We start from the raw sequence: 22991 nt of genomic DNA on the forward strand, positions 1-22991 counted from the left end.
ATGTGAGCAGTGAAACTGGGCTGCCAATGTTACTACAATAAGCCACAAAAGACCCCAGGACAAAGTCAAAAGCACTGTAGGCCCAACTCACAAATAAACCCAATATTCAAGATTCAGTAACGGGAGAGAATGGACAAAAAAAAAAAAACTGCAATCAAGCGTAGAGTTCAAAGTTGAAAGCCAGAGTTGACCAAATTGAACACAAAAGCCCATCTCATATTTGAGAAATTGTGAGATTTCCTGTGTGTTTTGGGGAAATACTGTTAGGAATGATGGGAAAAAAGTGGAAAGGGTTTGTCCTTTCCACTCTTCCAAACACAGTCAGACATGGTGGTGGAAGCGTGAAGGTCTGGGGGTTTCTTTGCTGTGTCAGACCCAGCAGCAGCTACATTTATTTGGTGTAAACCATGAACTCTTAGATCCTAAAGACCTTAAGCACAATTAGGCTATGCATCGGGTCAATAACCCAAAGAATAACTGTGTTTGGTGATCTGAATCATGCAAAAAAAAAAAAAAAAGAAAACCAAAATAAATCTGTATGGAGGCAAATGCTTTGTGCCTTATGAGAATGAAATGGAATGATTTTCGTGAAATATCAAGTCAAAGCTTATCAAACATGCATGTCACTTTTGTTATGCTGCAGTGTGTTTTTGATTCTCAGGTCATAGAATAATCTACTAGATTGATTGACTATATTAAATTTAATTTTTCTATATGCAGTTTATTGAGTATATTCCTCTGGGTTCCTTGGTGACTTCCTTGATAACAAGTGGTAAAACAAAAATTAGCTGAAACAATCAGAAAATATATTGTGTTGCTGCTGTTCGAAGTCACACCTATCATCCAAGCACAATTTTAAGGTTCTGTGTCTCATCTTCTCATGATGGTGAGGGAGGAAAAAAATAAATAAATTTTCCATAAAGCTAATGTAGAAGAATCTTATCTTGTCTTAATCAAAACAGAGAGCATTTTCATATTTTCATAAAAAGATGTCTATTAGAACTCTCTGACTAAATAAATGACTGACTTCAGTGCTTTTCATGTTATTAAAAGAGGTTTATTTTCCAGAGCTTCCTGTGTAGAGCATAAACAGCATTATGCCTCCACATAAAGCTGGGAGACTTTCTCACACGATCCGAAGCTTCAAGAGGAAGATCTTAACCAAAATGTGAACGATGGGAACGATAAGCTGTCTTTTTTTTTGCAATTCAGTGTGTTTTTCATCAGATAATTTCTTTTAAAGCCTGTGAAGTTGCGGTCGCAGCTCTTGGGACTCTGGATCTCACATTGATGTTGGGACCTCAGTCGTACAATTACACATCTGAACTGATAAAAGATCCCATTTATCTTCCGTTTTGTGGATGGGAGCAAATTGGATCTTCAAAACGTTTTCTAAAGCTCCGCGCAGTTCCCCCCGCTTGAAAATATTTTTGAATATGCTGCTTTGTTCACACCTGTGGTCAGCACTATATTGTGATTTTTTTTTTTTCCTGTTATCACGCATTAATCTCTGTGCAGCCAGCATTTTGCAGTCTATAGTGTTGAATAGACTGCAGTGCGTATTGTTATCTGGTCTCCTGTCTCTGTACTTCACTGGCTGCAGTTCCCTCAGCGGTTTTGAACCATAACCAGGTGCAAGACCGTGTATCAGCATGTTGCTGTAAGTTCTGCTTCAAATACTCTAAAGATTAATCAAACAGAATTACTGGAAATTTGACTTTTGTTTTATTTTTGCCTCACGTTTACATCCTTCATTTTTGCTTGACTTTTAGTACTGTCAGATGGACTTGATTTATTGATCATCGTCATCAGGGTGACCAAATGAAAGCGAGTGTTTTATCAGGTTTCTGGTCTGCAAAATACAAGGGTGTACTTACACAGACATCAGCAATCACCTTAGACTGTCAATTGTTGCTGTGCATCAATCTGGGAAGAGTTGCGAGGCCATCTCCTGACAATCTGAAGGTAATTAATACATAGGATGCTAACATTTCAGTTAGCATGTTAGTGAAGTTTCCGTTGCTGTTGTGTTTTAGATGTTCTAGTTTGTGTGTGTGTGCGTGTGTGTGTGTGTGTGTATTCTCTTGAATGAGTTGAAAAGCACTTTGGGGAAAGTTTACCACTCTTCCATATTTTCTCCAGCTTGTTAACATGGAAAATATTTAATTTGGACATCCATAATAACTTGCTAGGTCTTTAAGACCTTTAAGACTCTTTTTGTCATGATCTGGTGGAGTCGTTTAGTTTTATTCATGTTCCTGATTTTCTTAACTTAGATCTGGTTTAAGTTTATTCCTCTGTGCCAGTTCTTTTCTGCTTTTTCATTGGTACATTTGTTTTTGGATTAGTGTTCATTTGTTTACTCTTCATGTTAGAACCAAAGGGACAATACCTGTTGCTACCGTTCTCAGCTTTGTTTCTTTCTCTTTTCCCAGCTTACTAGTGTAATAAGCTTCCCACCTGTTCCAGATCTCCTGATTTTCCTCTGCCTGCTCTCTTCCCAGCTGCCCCAACTTACCTCTGATTAGCTCTTCTGGTTCCTCTGCCACTTCCACATCTTCATTAGTTTTTTACGCCTTTCTTACTGCATTGCTCTCCACTGGCTTCTTCCATTGCTCTCAATTTATCTCGGTTGTTTTTACACCTAGGAAAGTTCTATCTGAAACAACCAAAAACTGGAAAACCATTACATCAAGCTTTGGTGGCAAGTCAGTTCATTGACAACAAAGAGGAAATTCTCCCGGATCACTTCTTGTCTCTCGCTCACTGTGACACTTTGAATCCCAGTTTGAAACGTGCCTTCCTGCACCTCTGCTTGACCGAATGCCAAGTGAGGTCATGAAATACTGCAAAACACAGCGCACATGTACACAGAGAAAAAATAAATAAATAACTGATAAAAAAAATTTCATCTACTGTGATCTTCCTGTTTATCACTTAAACATTTATGATGTCTCAGTTGTTTCCTTTGTGACAAGTGCAGTTTGTGTGAACCGCAAAAGTGCAGGCATGAGGGAGGCAGAGATAGCAGAACCGGCTAGGTGGGTGTGTGGGTTGAGAGCAAGTCTGGTTCTGCTGCCTCTTTGGAAAATGTGTTCTCTTTTTTTATCAGTGTTTCTATATTCCAGTTAAATCCTCAAAAGCCTCATGGGTTAGCAGATGGATTTAAATGAGATTTAAGTAGGTATTCAACATTTTGGGCACAGCGTTCACACAGTCTAACCTCTTATTAGCCCTTAACTCGCCGATCGCTCCGCGCTGCCTTTAATCTTAGAAGCAGCTCACGTCTGATCTGACTTTCAGATACCGCTCTCTATCTGCGACAATGTTTAACAATTTCCAAGCTGTTATTGTCTGTTACTGAAGGGCTGAAGTATTTTCCCATAACACCCTGCCAAAGATGCACAACACTGATGTCTCTTCTTGTGCTCCCCATTTATCTGATAGCGAACTCGGCTTTCTCTTTGCTTCACCTCCTGTTTTTTTTTTTTATTACTTTTTTCCATTTTGTTGTCAGCAGTTTCCAACATGTCTTTAATGGTTACTATGATCTGAAAGACTGTTTCCGTGTGACCTGGTACTCCGGTGGTGTAGATTGGCTGCCCCAATCAGCCAACACTGTTTCCTTTGGGAAACTCATATTCAGTGTGTCTAAATATGTCTCCAATAACTTTGTTGTTGTACTGAACCGCAATATGATGTGAGCAGACATTTTCAACTGTCCGATTGAAAGCTGAAAATAAAAATGGAGTTTGGTTTTTCTCTATCATCTTGAATCCAAGCACACCTGAGGTGGGACAAAAGATCTTTCCCCAGCTTGACAGGTGAGCCTTTGCAAGGAAGAGTGGAATAAATATTCCCATGACAAGGGAATATTTTAGCATGCTGACTCCAGCCAAAGAAGGATAGATGGTGAAATTAAAACAAAAGGCACTAGAATTATGGCTATGAACACATATGCAATCAGTGTATTCAAGTTTTACTTTTAAAAAATGTGTTTTTAGGTCTAGTTGTATATGTCGCACAGAAGATTAAAACAATTGTTTAAACCGGATATATATAAAATTATCTTAAATTCTATATCTTACCCAACTGACTCACTTTTTAACCTCTCAAAAAAAACGCTTTAAACTTGTTTTGTATGAGAGACGCAGGTCGGTGAAATATTTCACATTTCAAACTAAGATATGCAATGCACTATAATTTTATTGTCATTAATTTATTAACTTTTCTAGTGAGCAGATCTCAACTTTTGTGTCCTTTGAATCTTCCTAATGTGTTCTCAATTGTGCTACAGGACTTTCAGAACTGAAAATAAAATCTGTTCTGTAAACGATAAACAATTACAAACGGTCCCATTGTGGTGACAGCAGATCCTTGCACTTAAGACTGAGTAAACAAAGCCCTGGGGGTCTAATTGGGAATTATTCTAAATCCCATATCCTATTAGTTTAGGGACAAGAAAGCACTGGAAAAATGACTTTGTTACTGTAATTACAGAGTGACTGAAAAAAATGCATAAAATGGGTTTTAAGGTGCATATTTCTCATTCTGAAGCCATGAGTGAAAGTCCTTTCTCACATACTACACCTACGTTAACTTCCTCATTGACGCAAGCTCCAGGTAAGTGTCACGTTTTCATGAGGAAAGGTGTATTTAGTAACCCGAAGCTTTAAATCCTTGACAGAGGGTTGTGCTCCTCTGCCACTGAGTTATGCATTGTTAACCTGCAAAGCTCCCCTTGTAAGTGTATCATTGAGAGAAGAAGCTTCACTGAAAGAAAACAGAGAGCGTATCCAGAGTAAATTCAGAACAAGGAACTTTCTGCGTTCAGCCCTATCCAGTTTAGACAGAGAAGCCTGCATTCACCGGCATCCATCCGCAGCCTTTCGAGGCCCTAATCGTCCCCCGACGCCCTCCAAGGTGAACTCATTAGGACATAAAACATTTAAAAGCATATGTAAGCGTTTCCACAGCAGACCCCTATGTAAAAGCGAGCCTGCATTTCCTAGCACTGTACATGCACCCTGTTGATGCAGATGTAATATGCATGATTAAAAACAGACATGGGTGCACACTCAACCCACCTACCCACCCATGCCCACACACACATCCAAACACAAGCAAACTTGACTGTCTTTAGCCCACCATTGTTCACGGCCACTGAGGCATCGCTGGGCTAAGTGAGGGGCCCTGATGGATACCTACCAGAGTCAGACCACCAATAAAGGTGTGACAGGAGGAGAGTCAGAGTAAATGAAGATATTTCAATAGGGGAAGAAGAGAGATAGTGGTCTACAAACGTCGAGAGAAAGGAAAGCGAATTGGAAGAAATGTATTGTTCTCTGTTTGACTGCACAGGTGTGTGTGCAACCAAACATGCAACTACTTTGATTATCTGTACTTAAGCACATCCTCATATTATTAATTGTTTGCTTTTATAAGTGTGATGGATTGATCCCATTGTAATGTCTTTTCAACAAGTGCTTTTTTCTGATTTCTCTGCTTTTGTCCTCAAAATCAGACCCCTTTGGAAGCTTGAATATACTAAAATTTTTGTTCTTAATTTTTTTTTTTTTTTTTAGCTCAAAGGCTTTTGATTTCTTTATGACATTGCAGCACCCGCCTTTTTCCCTGCAATTACGGCTGCAAGTCTTTTTAAGTCTTTTACATCTAAAGGTTAAATTTTTTATTTCTCTTTTTTATTCTTCTTTTCAAATGTTTTCTTCCAGGATTGCCTAGTATTTAGCTCCACCTATCTTCATATGAACTTTAACAAGCTTCCTTGTCCCTATTTAAAAAAAATAATTAAAAAAATCCCCACAGCATCATACTGCTACAACCACGTTTCATTAGATGGAACAGTGTGCTCAGAGCAAAGTGCATTGTTATTTTTTTATTTTTTTATTTTTTATTTTTAAACCGCAGTTTGCATGTGTCGCTCACATGAGCTAAAGGCTTACTTCATTCTCATCCGACCTATTTCCATAGACGGTATTTTCCTGATCCTCTACGTGGCTTTTGGTTGTTTCCATCAAGGTCAGATTTATAAAGTGCACGACTACAGACAAGACCTAAGCTGTGGAGCTCTAGGTTAGGTTGACAGCCATGTCTTGGCAGATTTATAGTTCCACACTCTTTCCACTGAACAGTACTCTGTGAGATGTTCAACATTTGAGATATCCTTTAGTGTCTTTACTGTGCTTTAAACTTTTCCAGAGTTTCATCCCTGACCTGCCTGCTGCTTTCCTTGATCTTCATGATGCTGTTTGTTCACCGATATTATTTCTTAATAACCGGTAACAGAGAAACATAAAAGCAAGTAAACCAATAAAAGTAAAGCCGTAATATTCTGTGCTATTTAACTCTTTGATTAGGATTTTGACCTCAAAGAAATTAGATACATTTTTATTAGGAGCAGCCCTGAAGGAACAATCTGCCAGTATTTCACACCATAATCCTCAGTCTATTTGTTTTATCCAGAAATATTCTGATCTTGTTTTGTGTATGTCAACCTTTTTGAATTTAAAATCAGTTTTTGTAAATGTACTAAATGGGTAAAATAATATTTTTTTAAAAACTCTGAATAAAAAAGAACATACTGACAATATACTTCCTTCTGCTCAAATATTTTTATTCAGAAGAAATCTTGCATATATAAGTGAACTTTTTTTTTTTTTTTGCACCTTGAAGCATGCTTTTGGTCTTATCTCTGGAGAAAAATGTGTCACAGTGTCTCTGCGAGGATGCAATGGCATAGCTTTGTAATTTATGCCCCAGGCACTATAAACAGAGATATATAAAGTCCAAAAACACCAGTCAACATCCCCTGGCACAAACCAATAAAAAATAAAAATAAATAAATAAAAAAGCATGGGGAACAGTCTTAAAAAGCGTCTCTAAATGCAAAGTTTTCTTTACTGAATTCCTTTGAGGCAACTCATGTCACCCGGTGCATAAATCCTAACACAACAAAGTGTCGCTGATGTAAAGAGCTAAATAGAAAATGTTGCATAGGCGATAAGAAGAAAATTACCATTTTCAAACGTGCCAAACACTTTAAACAGCCCAGTGTCATCTTTGGTGGCCGCAAAGTTGTTGGCTGTGAAGTGGAGGCTACCGTGTGGCACTTAAACAACAAGGGTGTGAAGTGACAGATGAGAGAGCAAACACATAAAAGGTCGAGACCCTTTGCATACTGAGAGAGGGGAATTTGTGGAAACCCGAGAGCTGCAGTTTGTCTAACAAAGGTGCTGTCTTAAAAAAAAAAAAAAGAATCCACACAGGCCACTGTCAAATTCAGGTCGCTTTATTGAGTAAAAATGAAACTATTTATTCCTTGTAAGATAAAAAAAAAAAAAACCTCAGTTCAGATGGCAAGTTGCAATTTTAGGTTGATCTCCCTTTCTTTCTGCCTTACCCTCTTACCTCTCCATTCCCCCTCCTCCATCCTCCTGTCAGAGGGACACATAATCAGGTTTTGTGAGATTTTGTTTCTAGATTAGCAGCCACCTTCCCCTTCAGATAAGAAGCTGCTGTGATGAAGCCTGTCCCGGGAGGCACAGGGCTGTGATGAAACAACCGCATCTGACATGAACAGATCTGTTAAGAACACAATTAAGACACTGTCTAGCCATATCGGCCCTGACTTATCGCGTCTGATCTTTCCACTCTTGTTTTGAGATGAGGCTGAAAAATTCTGACTAAAACTAGATAATCTGTGCAAAACTGAAACCGGACTCAAGGATTTTCCAACAGGTTTGCCAATTCAAATGCATCCATTCATACAGCCGATGGGGGTATCTGAAGCTGTAGGGAGGGGCAAAGGTGCGTCTATATGTGTCCCGACAGATGACAGCCTCAGTCAGGAAACAGTTCTGTGTAGGAAGATAAAAATTTATCTTTAAATGACTTTGGACTGCTTATAAGTCATCAACATAGACCCTGACATAACAATCTGATGTGTACAGGAAGCCATGACAGACGATGTAGAATCCATGCAGAGTAATATGCATCTAACACGTAAGGGACATCTACAGTGCCAAATTTCCATTTAAAATTTTGCTTTTAATACTTTACTGTGATTACAACAACCAGCCTCGAAAAAGTCTGTCCACTAACCATTGTTGAGTGACTCAAAACACACCAGTGAATCTTTCTGGAATGCTACCCGAGACTTCCCATCATTTAGAAAAGTCGTAAGCAGTTAACACAGCACTGTATTTGCAAATCAAAGTCGTTGGTCACATTTCTTAGCTTTCCAAACGGTTCTCTAAATTAAAAACAAATAATATTACTGACTGTGATTGAAGTCTCTGGATACGAGTTTGGATCTATGACATTAGTCCTTTCTCAGTTTTGTAGTTTTCAAGCATCACTGCCACTGACGAAGATACTCAAGTCTGTTTTTTAACATCATCGCCACACGTGTAGCTTAATGACAAGAAATAACTCAAGATGACAATGTCGGTGTTCCCAGTGTGTTTTTTGATAATCCAGCTCTGTGAATGGAGATTTTGTCTCTGTAGTCCTTACTGTTGAGGGCAAAGGACAGGGAGACCTTTTTGTACTTTATTGGTGGTTTTGGTTTTCTTAATGATGCGGACGGCAAGTTTAAATTGTTCTCCAGGGCAGCAGGCAACCTGCATTTCTAGATGAAATAGGTCTTGGTAGTCTTTTTGAGGTTTAAGTCTCCCATGACCATGATGAATGTTTTAGGTGCGAGTTCCCATTTGGTGAAATTGTCCCCCTGGTGGCTGTAGGTGGTATAGGTGGATCTTTTGGTTTTAGAGATATTTGCAGGATTGTTTTTATTTTGACTTTCCTGAAGGACCAGGGCATTGTTCTTGGGTTTTATTAGATTAAGTGTTTGGCAGGGATTCAGTTTTGGTTTCAAAGTTGTGCAACATGAATGTAGAGTGTGCAAGTGAGACTGTGGGTCACCTTGTTTTCCCTTTTCTGTTTCTGGTGGGATGTTTTTGTGTGCAAATAGAATAGAATAGACCATAAAACAGACATCGGTATCAAACCAAGACAAACCTGACTAAATTCAAAGTGCAGCTCTTAAAGGATAATTTAAGGGGAAGAATCAAACCAAATGTGGAAGAACTACTTGCTCCTACAATCTCTGTCCTTACTTTGGTGGCTACCACTGCCATTGACTGTTTGCAATAACTTTCAAGTAATCTTTTTTTATTGCTGAAGATGAACTGTGGTCCTTTCTTATTGGCAGATATTTTTCAGTGCAGTCCTAGAACATCATACTTCCACCTCCATGTTTGACTGTCAGTGTCAAATGCTGTGCCAGTGCTATGCCAAAGACCTTCACTGAATATATTCCCAAAATGTTGAGTAACGTTTGTTGTTGTTTTGTTTTACTCCAAATGTTTGATAGAATTATATGTTCATTTGGTCAGCAGTGGTCCTGGCGCTCTCCCGGGAACGTCCAGTCTCTTTCTTGTTGTTGAACCACGAACAGACTTTAACTGAAACAAGTCAGAACTGCAGGTTTTGATGGGGTTTTTTTTTTCTTCTGATATTTTGTGACCTCCTGGATGAGTCTTTGATGCACTCTTTGTGTAGTTTTGGTAGGCTTTCTACTTTGTGAAAAGCCATTTATTCCTATTTATTTACCAGGGTCATTTTTTTTTTTTTTTTGTTTTTTTTGAAGAACAGTCTGTTCAAATCAAAACTTTTACATCTCGAAGAGATTTAAACGAACCAGACTAAGACTCAGCGTTTACTAGATCTCTTCCTTTTCAGTTTTACTCTGGCTAGAATGTTCTATACTAAATAAAGCCAGGTGGGATCAGCTTATAGAGTCTGGATAAACTTGCCAGCCACAAATCTAAACATCAAATTCCCCTTCACTTCAGATGAAATGATAAAAAGAGCATCTGCATCACTGGCATTTATTTGTGTTTATGGGACTGTGCACTCTGGGTGATAGATGAATTTTAGATTATCTTCCTGTTCTTACAGCTTCAGTGAGGCTGCACCAGCCCCTATCCATTAGGGCACAGGAGAACATCTTGTTGAAAAAAGCAGACTTGCTCTCAAAAAACAAGCTCTATATAAATGATCATCTGATAATTTGTTTACTTTTTTTTTTTTGTCCTTTTAACAATGAATGCCAGGGAGTTTTTCTTAATATGTGATATGTGTGTTGTTGTGTAATGTAGCTTTTCCTCACATAGGTAGCATGGGATCCATTTGTCTGATAAGAGCTATCAGTCATAAGAGAATAACGGCAGAGATTACTGTGTCAAGAAGAGTTGAAAAATGCACGGTTATTTTCTCATGAGCTCGGGCTCCAGTGGTTCTTATCAGACACACCTACAAGCCCAATGGAGCAGCAACAGCTTACAGGAAATAAAAATTTCCCCTTTGCGTCTTCTGGAGCAGAGCTTTCCTCAAAGATGCCCCCTCAGGGAATCATTATCTCTGCGAAACACCACAAAGAGACTCTGTACTTCCTTTAACGTCTTCTTTAATTTGCATCCATTATTCACGAGGAATATGAAGTCAAAACTACAGGGAGGCCAAGAGAAGCCTTTATGTCTCATTCGAGATGATTAAGAGACAACTTGAGATAGCATCGTCATAGCATTTTATTTACCATTTTCGTGTCTGACTGCACTGAAGGCTCAGACTGGCTGACTAAATAAGCAGAGCATTTCAAATAAAATTACTGATGGGTATCAGAACTGCTTGGAAAAACCCACAGAGCCACTGAAAAAGATGTCAGAGATTTATATCCACTCATCATATCTGAACTATAAGTTCTTTTTAAGCTGGAATGAATGTATATATATATATATATATAAACGCACAATTTCAATGCCTTTCAAGAACACAAGTTTAAATTCAAGCAGGATTAAAATAAAGACACAGATCCACACTAAACATTGGTAAGAAACGGAGAAACCGCATAGTTTTGCGACATCCTTTCTATCAGAAATTATGGAGTTTATTTAAACCAGTGATTGGTTTGCAGCCTCATGCCATGGTTTGAAAACCAGTTTTAATTTTTAGGTTTAGAGCTCAACCATCCAGCTGTGGGTTCGGTACTCTCAGTAGTTTCCATTTTATAACAGAGTTTAACTTTGGTTGTTTCTGGACTGTTCCTGAACATTTTAACAGATTCAGTTTTGGTCAGACGGCACTAACGTATGTTCTAACACGACAATGAAACTTGCTTTAGAATAGATGAAGCAAGCAAACATAAAAATCTCTGATGTGGCCCTGACCTCCATATTGTTGAAATGGCTCAGGTCAAAAAAACAACCTATTTCATTAAACCCCTTAAATAAAATACCTATTGGTCAAATATCCAGACAGAATTATGCCAAAATTGTTGTAATGATTATAAAATAGCATAGTGAGGATGTGCTTATTGGTAGAGGGCAGGGAACTCATCCATAATAAAAAGTTGCGTGGTCTTATATTATTTGGCCCGTATAATCCTGACCATGTGTGGATAATAGAAAATTGGTAATAAATTAAAAGCTGCACACCATTTTTTAAGTCATACAAGTTATTCCTTTATATAGTTCTCTCACCACCTAAAAATATATTTTTATGTAAATCTAAAAAAAAAAAAAAAGTTAAAATTACAACAAAACGACAGACTGGAAACGTCTTTTAGTTTTTAGTTTTCCTTAGCGATGACTGTGTTTGCCACTCAAGTTCTTTACGTGCAATAACAGTGAGCCGGTCCTGCGTGTGTAACTGGATCTGGACCCTGCTCTGAATGCAGAGAAGTGGAAGAAAAGTGACAAGGTGTGATTAGGTATCCCCTGAATCACACTGGCTGTTTGTTGGCAGATGGCTCTTTTGTCAAACTAATTTGTTCAACAGAATAACCAGGTCGATAATTACATGCTGCTTTTCAGGCTGTTGGAGCTATTGTTGTGTTAAAAAATCCAAACAGTGAAAACTAAGGAAACAGAATGAATGTAACCTCAGGCAACATATTTCCCCCCCTCCACCCCTCTCTTCTTTCATTTATTTTACACTTGGTTTGTAACACACTGGCACATAGAATGTAGCCATCATAAGCAAAACTCCAATGCAAATCATTCTTTTTTCAGCTTAGGACATTTTTGAATATTTAAAAAAAAAAAAAACTTACATCTTTTCATGGCAGGTCTACATGAATGGTTCAGTTGCATCAGATTAGCCCCTCGCTAATCACGGACGCAAATACACATGATAGGGTATTAGGAGTCTTGAGCGGAAAGGGGTGTGACGAGGGTGTTGGGTTTCATGTCAAACCACCTGGTGAAGGGACTCTTAAGGAGCGCTGTCTCAGAGTGCCAGCGCACAATAGAGTATTCAGTCCCACAGAAAGGCCTTCTACCAACTGCTCATCCGCGTTGGAGAAGTTCAAGTCTTTAATTTTGGATGGAGAGCAGGATCAGACCGCTCTCTATGGCCGGACACCCCGCCGGGCCGCTTGGAGGCCTCCCGATCGCCCCTTCCCTCCTGCGCCACCCGCCTCTTTTTCTCCGTGCCTGCAACCCTGCGCTGGAGAGGGGCTACCCGAGGACCCCGAAGTGTGCCCGGTGTCGGAACCACGGCGTAGTCTCGGCGCTGAAGGGCCACAAGCGGTTCTGTCGCTGGAGAGACTGCGTGTGCGCAAAGTGCACCCTGATCGCGGAGCGGCAGCGGGTGATGGCGGCGCAGGTGGCACTCAGGAGACAGCAGGCTCAGGAGGAGAACGAAGCGCGGGAGATTCGACTCATGTACCCTGGCCCAGGCATCGGAGGGCAGGCGGGGATCAATCAGGGCCCGGCGGTAGGGCGCGGAGTGCCACCGGCGAGCGGCAACTCTCCACCAGCTCCATGTTTTGACGTTTTTGGCGCTCAGAACCATAAAGAGGGTGGGTTTTACACGGATATTCTTAATTATTAAGCATAACCTGAAGCTATTATAACTTCGTACTACACAGATTGTATATTTTTTGGTTATTACCATAGCAATAGTTTACCAAGTAACGCGTACAAGTTGCGTAAAGTATATATTATTGGATTAAGAATTTTGGGACAGAATGGCACAGCAGTGTCGGTTCAAGGGTGTTGGAGGCAAAATTTACGCAAAATTTTATTTGAGAGCACTGTCACAATTATTATTTTGGGTGCAGAGGTGAGTGACTCAGAGAGGAAATATAAAACTATATATTTTTCGTTTATCGTTAAAGTAGCTATGCAGTTAGTGTGCATGAGATCTGTTCTGAACTTAGATATGAGCAATAGGAGGCATTAAATAAGAATTGAAATTTGACTGTTAAAATAACTTTCAAATAAACAGGTCTTATTTAGTTTTGTATACATTTAGCGCATTTGTGAAACTGTCCTAATCCAAGGCCACAGTAGCAGTACCTTACACTTCACTTATTAAACTCCTCTTTTTTTCCTTTGTGTTTCAGATGGCAAAGTGAGCAAATACAGCATTTGCAGTGGATTTCTGGGTCAGCCACTCTTCATGCCCCTGAATGCGCGGGTGCCCTCTCCAAGTGACAGAAAGGATCTGTCTCCCAGCAAGGACAACATCTCTTCATTCGCCAGTGATAGTGGAAGTCCATCACCGCCATCTGATCAGCTCTCAGATAACACTCAGAGTCCACAGAGGTCGCTTTCGTCCTCTGACCCAGAGTCTGGCAGCGAGTCAGAGAAGCCCAAAGACTTCCCAAATCTGGACCGTGACCCTGCTGACATCATGGCCAAGATCTTCCCCCACAAGAAGCGGGATGCCCTGGAGTCCATGGTGAGAACATGTAAAGGGGACATTGTGAAATCCATCGAGCTGGTCCTGAACTCTAAGGAGAAGAAAACCGACACTGGCGGTTCGTCGCCGTCTCTTTTGCAAAGCTCAGTGTTCAAGCCTGCAGCCGGACTGCCGGGAGCTCTCGGTTCTGCAGGGACCAAGTCCGCCTTCTCCCCTCTCCACGTCCACCCGGCTCCCGGTGGGGACAGCCTCTATGGGCTCAGTCCTCACCTCGGTGTGAGCCCCCTGCGTCTGGCCTACTCCTCTGCCAGCGGTGGTCTGGGTGGATTCATGTCTCCGTACGTGACATCAGGACTGATGCCACTGTTGACCCTGCGTCCTCCGTTGGACTCGCATCCTTTCCCAGGAATGATCAGAGACTTTTCTTACATCCAGAGTAAGGATTCCCTGTGCAGTACAACAGGTCTCTACACACGACTGAACAATGATAAATAATAGCCCTAAAATAATATCACACGATAGATGATGTTTTGTCCAGTTTCTGTTTTCCTGCTGAACATTGTAAGTGAAATTGTACAACTGAGTTAAAGATTTCCTTGCAATTGTGTAAAGTTTGTATAAAATTGTTTCATTGTAATAAAGGGATTTTGTTTTATACGTTTCTGAATCCATCCATCTACCCAGACGACTAACTAAAGCTTGTATGTAAAGTGTTTCTTGCAACAATGTTCATATCCTTTAAACTTTCACTGATCTTTTCAAATCACACACGGTATTACATTATTGCTAAGCACAAGGAAAATGTTATAAGTTACATTTTACATAAATAAAACCCATAAATGTACGGTATGCATCTGCATTCCGCTCCAGTACAACCAGATTTCACATCATCTGCAGCTGAAAGCATTTTGGTGGATGCTGAGTCGCTTTGCCATTATAGTAAAATCTTTGTCAAATTTGATGGAGACCATCTATGATCATACCAATAACATACTTTAAAGTTGTGAGTTCAATGTGACAAAATGTAAAAAAAAAGTCCAAGAGGTGAAAAAGTTTGCAAGGTTTGAAAGATTAAATATTCCACTACATCAGTAAAAAACATTTTAACCTTTTTGCCTACATAATCTCGCTTTCTAAAAGCAATAACCTACATTTGTATTCAGATTACTTAATAAGGGTTGAAAACAACCAGAATGCATAGTGAAACACTTAACTGACATCTTATAATGGCCTTCTAGGTGTTCAATGAAACGTATGTGTAAAAAAAAAAAGGGGGAAAAAAGGGAGAAAATTTATTATTATTATTATTATTATTATTATTATTATTATTATTATTATTATTATTATTATTATTATTATTATTACTACTACTACCTACTTTCCAGTATGTTACTAGCATAGAGTCTAACCCATATTCAAACGTTGAATACAAACAAATGTTTCTCCAGCGTCTCCTGCGTGCTACGCTTCTAACTCGTGATTGGTCCAACCCTCAGCCTCTGACCAATAGGAAGCTTGGGAAGTGTCACGTTGTGGAATGTTTCAGGAAGCTGGAACATGGACGGTCTAAACGCTGGTCTTGCATCCTGAGTTTGAAATATCCTTGAGCGGGACTTTAATGAGACGTGGCTGACAGCGGGCAGTGCTCATTTCTGTCCTCTGAGATGCGTTTCCACATTATCACCGCAGCTTTTCTCTGGGCTGCGTTTGTGGAGTCGCGGAAAATCCGAGGAATATCTTCGTCCTGTGAGTTCAGTTCACCGTTTAAGCTAAAGCCAAGTCGCTGACATCGTATTTATGTTATCAATAATTCTTCATTCATAGTCACAACTAGTTCATATATAGCTGATCTCACCGCAGGCTGTAATAGATATGCATAACGTTTAGATGTATAGGTTGCGGTTGGAGGAACAAACATGTATATTTCATAGAGTCACAACCATTTATTTACGTAAATTTCATAAAGTGACTCTTATTTTGTCTTTATGTGTTTTCTCTGTAGCTCATGGCCATATTTTCTCCTGATTTAACAGATAAAAGGTTCTACAGGGAGAGGAAGTCATTTCTGTGCATAGACGGGTCCAAAATGATTCCTTTCGAGCAGGTGAACGACGACTACTGCGACTGCGCAGATGGGTCAGATGAACCAGGTAAACATGGATTGATAACAGGAATAATCATTCAGATTTCAGGATTGTGTAATCATTAGCTGCAGGCACAGACGTCTGACTGTACAATATTATATTTGTATTCCTCTGTTTAGAAATAAAGTGTTCAACTCTTTTGAGCAGCAACATTAAAGCTGTTTTGCAATATTCTGTTTAGTTCAGATGGTCATAATCTTTAATTGGTTTGGTTGTTTAAGCCAGGTGAAAGGAGACACATTAATCTTAATGAGATCATCATGAGTTTGACACTTCTATTAGTTGCCCTAAAGCCAACTAATTTTTATACTAAAAGAGGTTAGTACTTAAATTACTGATTCTTTTTATTTTTATTTTTATTTTGTTGACAAAATAGTTGAACTATATGCAGTCTAGTTCCTACGTTTAAGCTTGGATTAAATTAAACTGTGTTTCATAAGGGTTATTTTGTCATATTTTCATATGCAGATTTTTTTTTTGTAATGATCACTGCTATTAGTACTAAAATGATTATAGTTTAATGTAAGATAAAATGATTGATCAAATAATTAATTAAATGTGAACTCTAGTATTTATTTTACAAGGAAATACCCAGATTCTTAAGAATAATTGTGTTGGTTTCCAAGGCAAACTGGCCACTCACAATATGACGCATGTACAATTGGGCTGTTAAGGCCCAATACTCGCACTACACCCTACGCTGCGCTCTGAAATGTGCAGTCATAGTGCTTTTTGAATGAGAATCTCAAACCCTTTCTTTGAATTTTCAAAAATTGCAAAAACGCAAAACAAAAACATTGCCATATTTCCACCTCTTAATTGAAAACGTCACATATTGTCACATGCAGCAAAGAGTTGTGGGTATATATACAAGATCTTCTTGACTAAATCAGCTTTCCATTTTGATGTTCCACAGGGTTCAGTTTCAGGGCCATTGTTAATTTTGCTGTATCTGCTCCCTTTAGCTCCCATATTTCTCCTACTCACTTTCAAAACTGCACATTAAATTAAAATGGCTGAATTCAATTAAGGCTGGCAGTTAGTTGGTAAAATAATAATAATAATAATAATAAAAATAATAATAATAATAAACTGAAATAATTATCTTTGCTTAAAAATAGTCCACTTTCTATCATTTAATAAATATTGCCAGCCGGGCTCCAGTGCCTTCCTGAAATTTAAATTTAAATGTATGTTTTGTCTTGTCTGGATGATTCTGTGACTGTCTTTTAAAATCTAGCCTTGACCAGTTGCAGGCTGCTCAGACTGCTACCACCAGGAGTCTGGTTTGAAGTGTTTCATGTTTATTTCTATACACAGACTTGTTGCCATGTCATTGTGACTCAGCATCCTAGTCTACCAACAAAACCTTTCTCTGGTCCTGGTGTCTTTTATTGAGAATCTACGATGAAGAACTAAATACCATGAAAATGTCTAATGTTTTATGAGCTGAAATATTGCAAACACCTCTCTGCCTCGAAACATTCAGTTAAACTTTTGTAAATTTAAGAATAAAATAAAACTGTTTATTGCTTAATTTAAAAAAAGTTTCCTGTAAATGGGGTCTGTGGTCTACTGAAAGGGTCATTAATAAACTCTGCCATTGCCAGCATCAGTGTAAGTGCTATAATAACCCTCTTTCACCGCTACGCACAGGGGGAGCAGCACAAGTAGGAGGTTAATGATGCCAAACTGAGCTCATGTTGAGTGCGCCTATATCGTCAAGCCTGGTGGAGTTTTAGATCAGATACAGTCCAGTAAAAGCGAGCGATAATAAAGGTGGCTCTTCATCAGACCTCCGCTTAGATAACATATAACTGTCCATTTTCTCATGAATAGTTTTCATATTCAAAACAAGGTTGGAATTAGTTCAGAATTTGCATCCAAAGTAGGAGTATAGGTCAATGTTTTTGTTTTTTCTTCCACAGAAATGTGTTTCATCATTTAAAACTGGTACAAACAGTTGCAGACTGTTGTCTTTGTTGAATTCCAGATAAAAATATGAATCAATGATAAACATAAACTAGAGGAGAAAAGAAACAGAAATCCATAAGCCCATAAACAAAAAAACAAAAACAGTTGTATGTTATGCAACTGACATGCACCTATTGCTTTCGATAAAACTGTTTATAGGTCCTTTAAAAATAAATTAATCTTTTGTGGCAGAATATTACACATAAATATAGGAAAAACTACAATCTTCAATTTCAGTATTTTTTTTTTGAGTAAAAAAATATTAAGAATGTTCTGAAATAATTTAAAATTGTGTAAAAAAATCCCTTTATTAAAATAAATGTCGCTTTTTTTAAATTGTACTTTTATCAGATCAAAAAACATGACTTAATTTTTCCTTTACCAGACATAAAATCAGCCATTTTCCATGCCTATTCTCGTTCCTAGGCATAAATCTACTGAATAAATGCACTCAAATAGAAGCCAGATGTTCTGCAATAAAAGCTGAATTTAATTTTGGAATTTTTAAATGCTCCAATGAACTAGTTTAATTAAAAGAACTAGTTTTTGAGAATTATTTTGCATTGCATTCTTCCTTTGATTTCTTTTTAATCTGGCTCTATTCAGGCACCTCGGCGTGTCCTCGTGGTCGATTCTACTGCACCAACCTGGGCTTCAGGCCGCATTACATCCCATCATCTAGAGTCAACGACGGCATCTGCGGTAAGTTTTAACTTCATGCTGAATTGCACTGGTGAAAAATAGATAAATAGATTTATTTCTGATCGGCCAAATACGGACGAAACATGCATCTTGTGGTTTTGAAGACATTAATAAATAATTAAGTCTCTGGAATATTCTTTCTCTCGTTATTGTGAAATTTAGCAACTAGAAATTATTTTGGAAATTCTAACTGACCTAAAATAAAATTTTATTTTCAGACAAAGAAAAGAAATGTGAACGCCTCTTTCTATTCACTTTATGTAAGCGTCTGGTTTTGACTCGAGTTGAATGTATATTTAGATAAGTGTTGAAGTAAGCGTTTTCTGGGGAAATAGATGTTTAAATCTTAAAAAAATTGAAGTACTTTTTTAACTCTGTAAAAATCCGGCTTGTTTTTCCTCTGTGCGTTCTGCTGACTTGGACAAGCAGCTGTATCTTGTTTACTGTTAAGCAGGAAGCAACATGTAACCATGAAGTTCTTTAATCCTGTTAATTCCAGTTTTATTTTTTTCCCCCCTCCCTTCAAAACTGTTCTTTATTCCTGCTGAAAACCTGAATGCCACACTTTACCGCAATGGATGTCCTTTTTTTTGTTTTTTGTTTTTTTAAATATACCACCTTTCTTTTCTCCTTTTGTTCTTCAGTAACTCTCTGTTCTAGTTAATCTCATGGAGCACATATATAGACGTAGAAGCAGAATTAGACCACATGCAACTGTCAAAAGAACAAAATGTTCCACTTGTCTCTTCTTCTCCTCCCATTTGTCTCATCATACCCACTTAAAACCAAACACATCACCACTTTTTCTCATCCCGTTTGAAGTTCAGATGGGTTGTCGTATTCCCTGTTTTTTTTTTTTTTTTAAGGTCTTAAAACTTTTCATTCTGCCGGCCGCAGACGGGGATTCTGGATAAATGCGAAATTTCACACTGTGCCCACATTACTGGTGAAACATCTGAGCAAAAGCCAGATCAGAGCATTTGCTACACACCAGGCAGTGGATATTATCAGTGGTTGATGTCAAGAGACCCTCTGTGAATCAGAGAGAGATGCGATGTAGGCACAAAGACTCAATCTTCATCTTTAAAGATGAAAAGTCAGTGGCTCAGTTAGTCCCCATCTGCAAAATGAACAAGACAGTTGAAAACATGGATGGATAAAGACACAATTTACACAGCGTCTAATTCCATGTGCGTACATTTTTGAAGCTGAAGGACAGAGTTTGCCCAGATGATGATACTACAGGTGTTTAATTACATGATAATGTGTTCAGGTAGCATTAGTTGCTCTGAAATTCCTGACTCCAAGGGTTCTGTACCAGTCTGTCCGTCCTCCTGACTGCCGTACCTTTAATGCTGGCATTAGAACTTGGACGTAGAAATTTGTTTCCGTTTCCGAATCAAAAATCAGCAGGATTTCCCAATCGATGTGCTCAATGGCCAGGCTAATTACTGCTAGCCGTGCAAGCTAATGACAATGTGTTTCTCTGCTGAAAACAACATAGCAAAATGTTCACCAAGGTCATGTAGTAGTGTGTGATGACTTGATGACATAAAAAGGACAGGAAATACAACCAAACCTCTTTTGTCTTTACTGCAAGTGAGCCATATCGGATTTTAAAATCCAGATCAATTTAACTCTTAGATCAACGATTTAAGTCTTTTGAGAGCCTTTTGTTCATTTTCTTTGTTGTGTTTTGAAAAAAATAAAAATAAACATTGCTGCGGTGGCACTTATTATGAAAAGCTAGAGTACTGCTCACGTAGAGGTTATTAACTAGCACAGAAGAACAAATTGGAGATGTTATGAGGAAGTAAATATTTTTCAAGCTGTAAATATCGACTTTTCATGATGTCGACGTATTCACTAAGAGAAACCTTTAAAACATTTGAAGTGTTTCTAATTGTCCTTCACTATAATCTAGTGTGGTATTCTCATTTTTCCCTTGTGTTTCCTCTTTTAGGAGACGATTGTGATCCCTTAATTTAGAGCAGTGACATTCTGCTCACACTCTGTGCTGCTATTCTGTTTTGTGTTTGTTTTTTTGTTTTTATGTGGTTTGGACGGGCTTCTCCCGCGTCTCTCGGCAGATTGCTGCGACGCGTCAGACGAATACAACAGCCACGCTCGCTGCCAGAACACTTGCTGGTAAGTTGGATCAAAACTGAGATTCAGTACCTGTAAAATGACCCAGTTTTTTTTTTCTTTTTTTTTCTTTAAAGTAAATCAGATGGTAAAGGGGATTTTGAATTAATTGCAGTAGGACATCTGGAGGAATTTCTTTCTTACTTTTTTTAGTTACAGCAATAAAATTCTTTTAATAGGAGGACTTTATTACAGCAACTGCATGAGGGGCTTACAACCACACTTGAGCAGCAATAGTAACCTAACCATTGTGCCACCAGGGGGCGTTGTATCTCTATGATAAGAAAAAAAAAAAGTGTACTTTCAGACTTGCTCTAGTGATTGATATATGTGGAATTAATGGATTTTAAAGCCCAGTTTGACTCAAACGTTTTATTTATTTCAAATTTATTTCTGCAGTTTGACTCACATAAAATCTAGATGTCCGTTGTCATAATCAGGAAGTGTGCGTTTAGCTGCGCTTCGTGTCATGTTTGACCATTGTGATATGCAGGAGTATAAGCTGCTGCGTAAATGCTCACTAACCCACTTCTTTTGTTGACAGTCCTCTATTTGTTTCATTTATTTTCTGCCAGCCTAAAATAAAACAAAAAAAACAGTACCACATGGAAACAGTCGATCTCATTATGTTTCCACAAGGTCCCCGCTCACATTCTGTTTGCCAGACTTCTAAAATGATTTAACTCCACCACATAGCATCTTATTTACTCCCCTTTTTTTTGTCTTAACTCCACCCCATTTGGATTTCTACTGCAACGCAGGCCCTTTAAAAAAAAAAAATAAGATAAAAAAATGGATTGCAGCAACTTGGCTGACCGGAGCCTGGGTGGCTGAAGTTTTCCTCAGTAATGATTGTTCTGTGCGCCTCCTCTCTTGGCTTTTCCTCTAGGAATCTGGGACAGAAAGAGCGGGCGTACGTGGAGGGTCAGATGAAGACCTTGGATGAGGGTTTGAGACTCAAGCAGCAGCTGATTGAGGATGGGGTGCTGCTCTGGAGGGAAAAACAGGTAACTTGATAAAGTAATAAAAAAAAATGTAGTTGTGGTATAAGATCCCCACCAGCTGATAAAAATATACATTTAATGTGGGCATCAAAAGCACACAGTCTCTAACTGGGTGAGTATGCATTTGGCTTGGAGAGTTTGAAAGCGTGCTTTTTAAAAAAAAAATATATATATATTTGATCAAAAACTGCCTCCAAGCTTTCTTTTTGCGAGTGCGATATTGCAAACATTGATATTGCAATGGTAATTGCAACTCCCAGGTTTTCTTTTTGTTGCAGTTTGTTTTGAATGTTGTGCATAAAAATGCTGCGGTTTACCAAAATTGGACCATTTTCAGATGGACTTGCTAATGTGAAACAGTTGTGAAATCCAGTTGTTTTCCACTCTGAGAATTATTCATACGCTGGCAGATTTAGATTTAAATTTTTGTTCATTCAAAGCTTTTATCGGAGAGATGGGCTCCTCTTACAAGACACTAAAAACATGTAGAAAAAAAATAAACAAAACCTACTGACACACAGTCGGTAGGTTTTGTTTATTTAATTTAAATAAATGGTGTATTTAAGCTTTTTTACACCTTTCTGAAAGCTGCTGAGCAGCATTTTTGCCTTTTTCCAGATATATTTTGACCATTTATTTTTAATACTGAGCTCCATATCTGTATGTTGGAAAGACTCCTTGCCAGTGCACTGATGTTTAACTTCCTTCACATATTCCCTAATGTTAATATTACTTCTAACCAAAAGAAGCATTTTGGTAATATGAAAATAAATCTTTCAATCTGCCACGATCAAGAGCTGTTGGGTTGCGGTGACGGCGCCAATCATTGGTGCTTTTAAGAATGAACAATACTTATAGTAAGTTGACTTTTAAGTACATTTAGGTGGTTAAATAAAGAAAGCACAAAAGGTGAAAGAAGCTATTAAAAGAAAGCCATGTACTCTATGAAATGTCTTTGGTTCATGCACCTGTTGGAAAGCGAGAGAGAGCAAAACTTTTAGCAGATAACAAGAAGGCTTTCTCATGTGAAAGAGATAATATACCCTTTCACAAGAGAACGGGTATGTTCTCTTGTGAACATTCTGTCATTGGCGATGTTTCAATCTGTTATAAATCTCTAAGTTAAGATAAGTATATGCATTTTCTAAAGCATACAGATAGACTGCTGTTTTTACAATGCTAATCACTGTTATAGGACTCTAAGGGTTAACTTTAAATGTTAATTTGTCATTAAACATTTTTTTTCTTTGTTTTGAAGTAGTAAAGCCCTGGATTTGTAGTGCTGGATCTCGGG

The 22991-nt window shown here is 38.4% G+C and overlaps 2 protein-coding genes across 4 annotated transcripts in view; both read left to right on the forward strand.

The window, feature by feature from the left end:
- Positions 1–12243: 12243 nt before the first annotated feature.
- LOC106949746 (doublesex- and mab-3-related transcription factor A1) lies at positions 12244–14383 on the forward strand. Its single transcript, XM_015036222.1, has 2 exons — positions 12244–12883; positions 13430–14383. Exons 1-2 carry the CDS (start codon positions 12406–12408, stop codon positions 14221–14223), a joined length of 1272 nt encoding a protein of 423 aa, XP_014891708.1. The 5' UTR covers positions 12244–12405; the 3' UTR covers positions 14224–14383.
- An 861-nt stretch (positions 14384–15244) lies between these two features.
- Positions 15245–22991, forward strand: part of LOC106949759 (glucosidase 2 subunit beta-like) — a 74069-nt gene continuing 66322 nt past the window's right edge. Inside the window, exons 1-5 of one of the 3 annotated variants that reach the window (XM_015036241.1) lie at positions 15245–15474; positions 15762–15878; positions 18453–18548; positions 20639–20696; positions 21583–21700. In XM_015036241.1, coding sequence (XP_014891727.1) covers positions 15393–15474; positions 15762–15878; positions 18453–18548; positions 20639–20696; positions 21583–21700 — 471 coding nt within the window. In that variant the 5' untranslated portion in view covers positions 15245–15392. The remainder of the gene's footprint in view (positions 15475–15761; positions 15879–18452; positions 18549–20638; positions 20697–21582; positions 21701–22991) is intronic. The other 2 variants (XM_015036239.1, XM_015036240.1) reach the window with 2 other exon arrangements.

Source organism: Poecilia latipinna, unplaced genomic scaffold (assembly GCF_001443285.1).
Source record: "Poecilia latipinna isolate Pla-1442-1.1 unplaced genomic scaffold, P_latipinna-1.0 Scaffold361, whole genome shotgun sequence".
NCBI classification, from domain to species: Eukaryota; Metazoa; Chordata; class Actinopteri; order Cyprinodontiformes; family Poeciliidae; genus Poecilia; species Poecilia latipinna.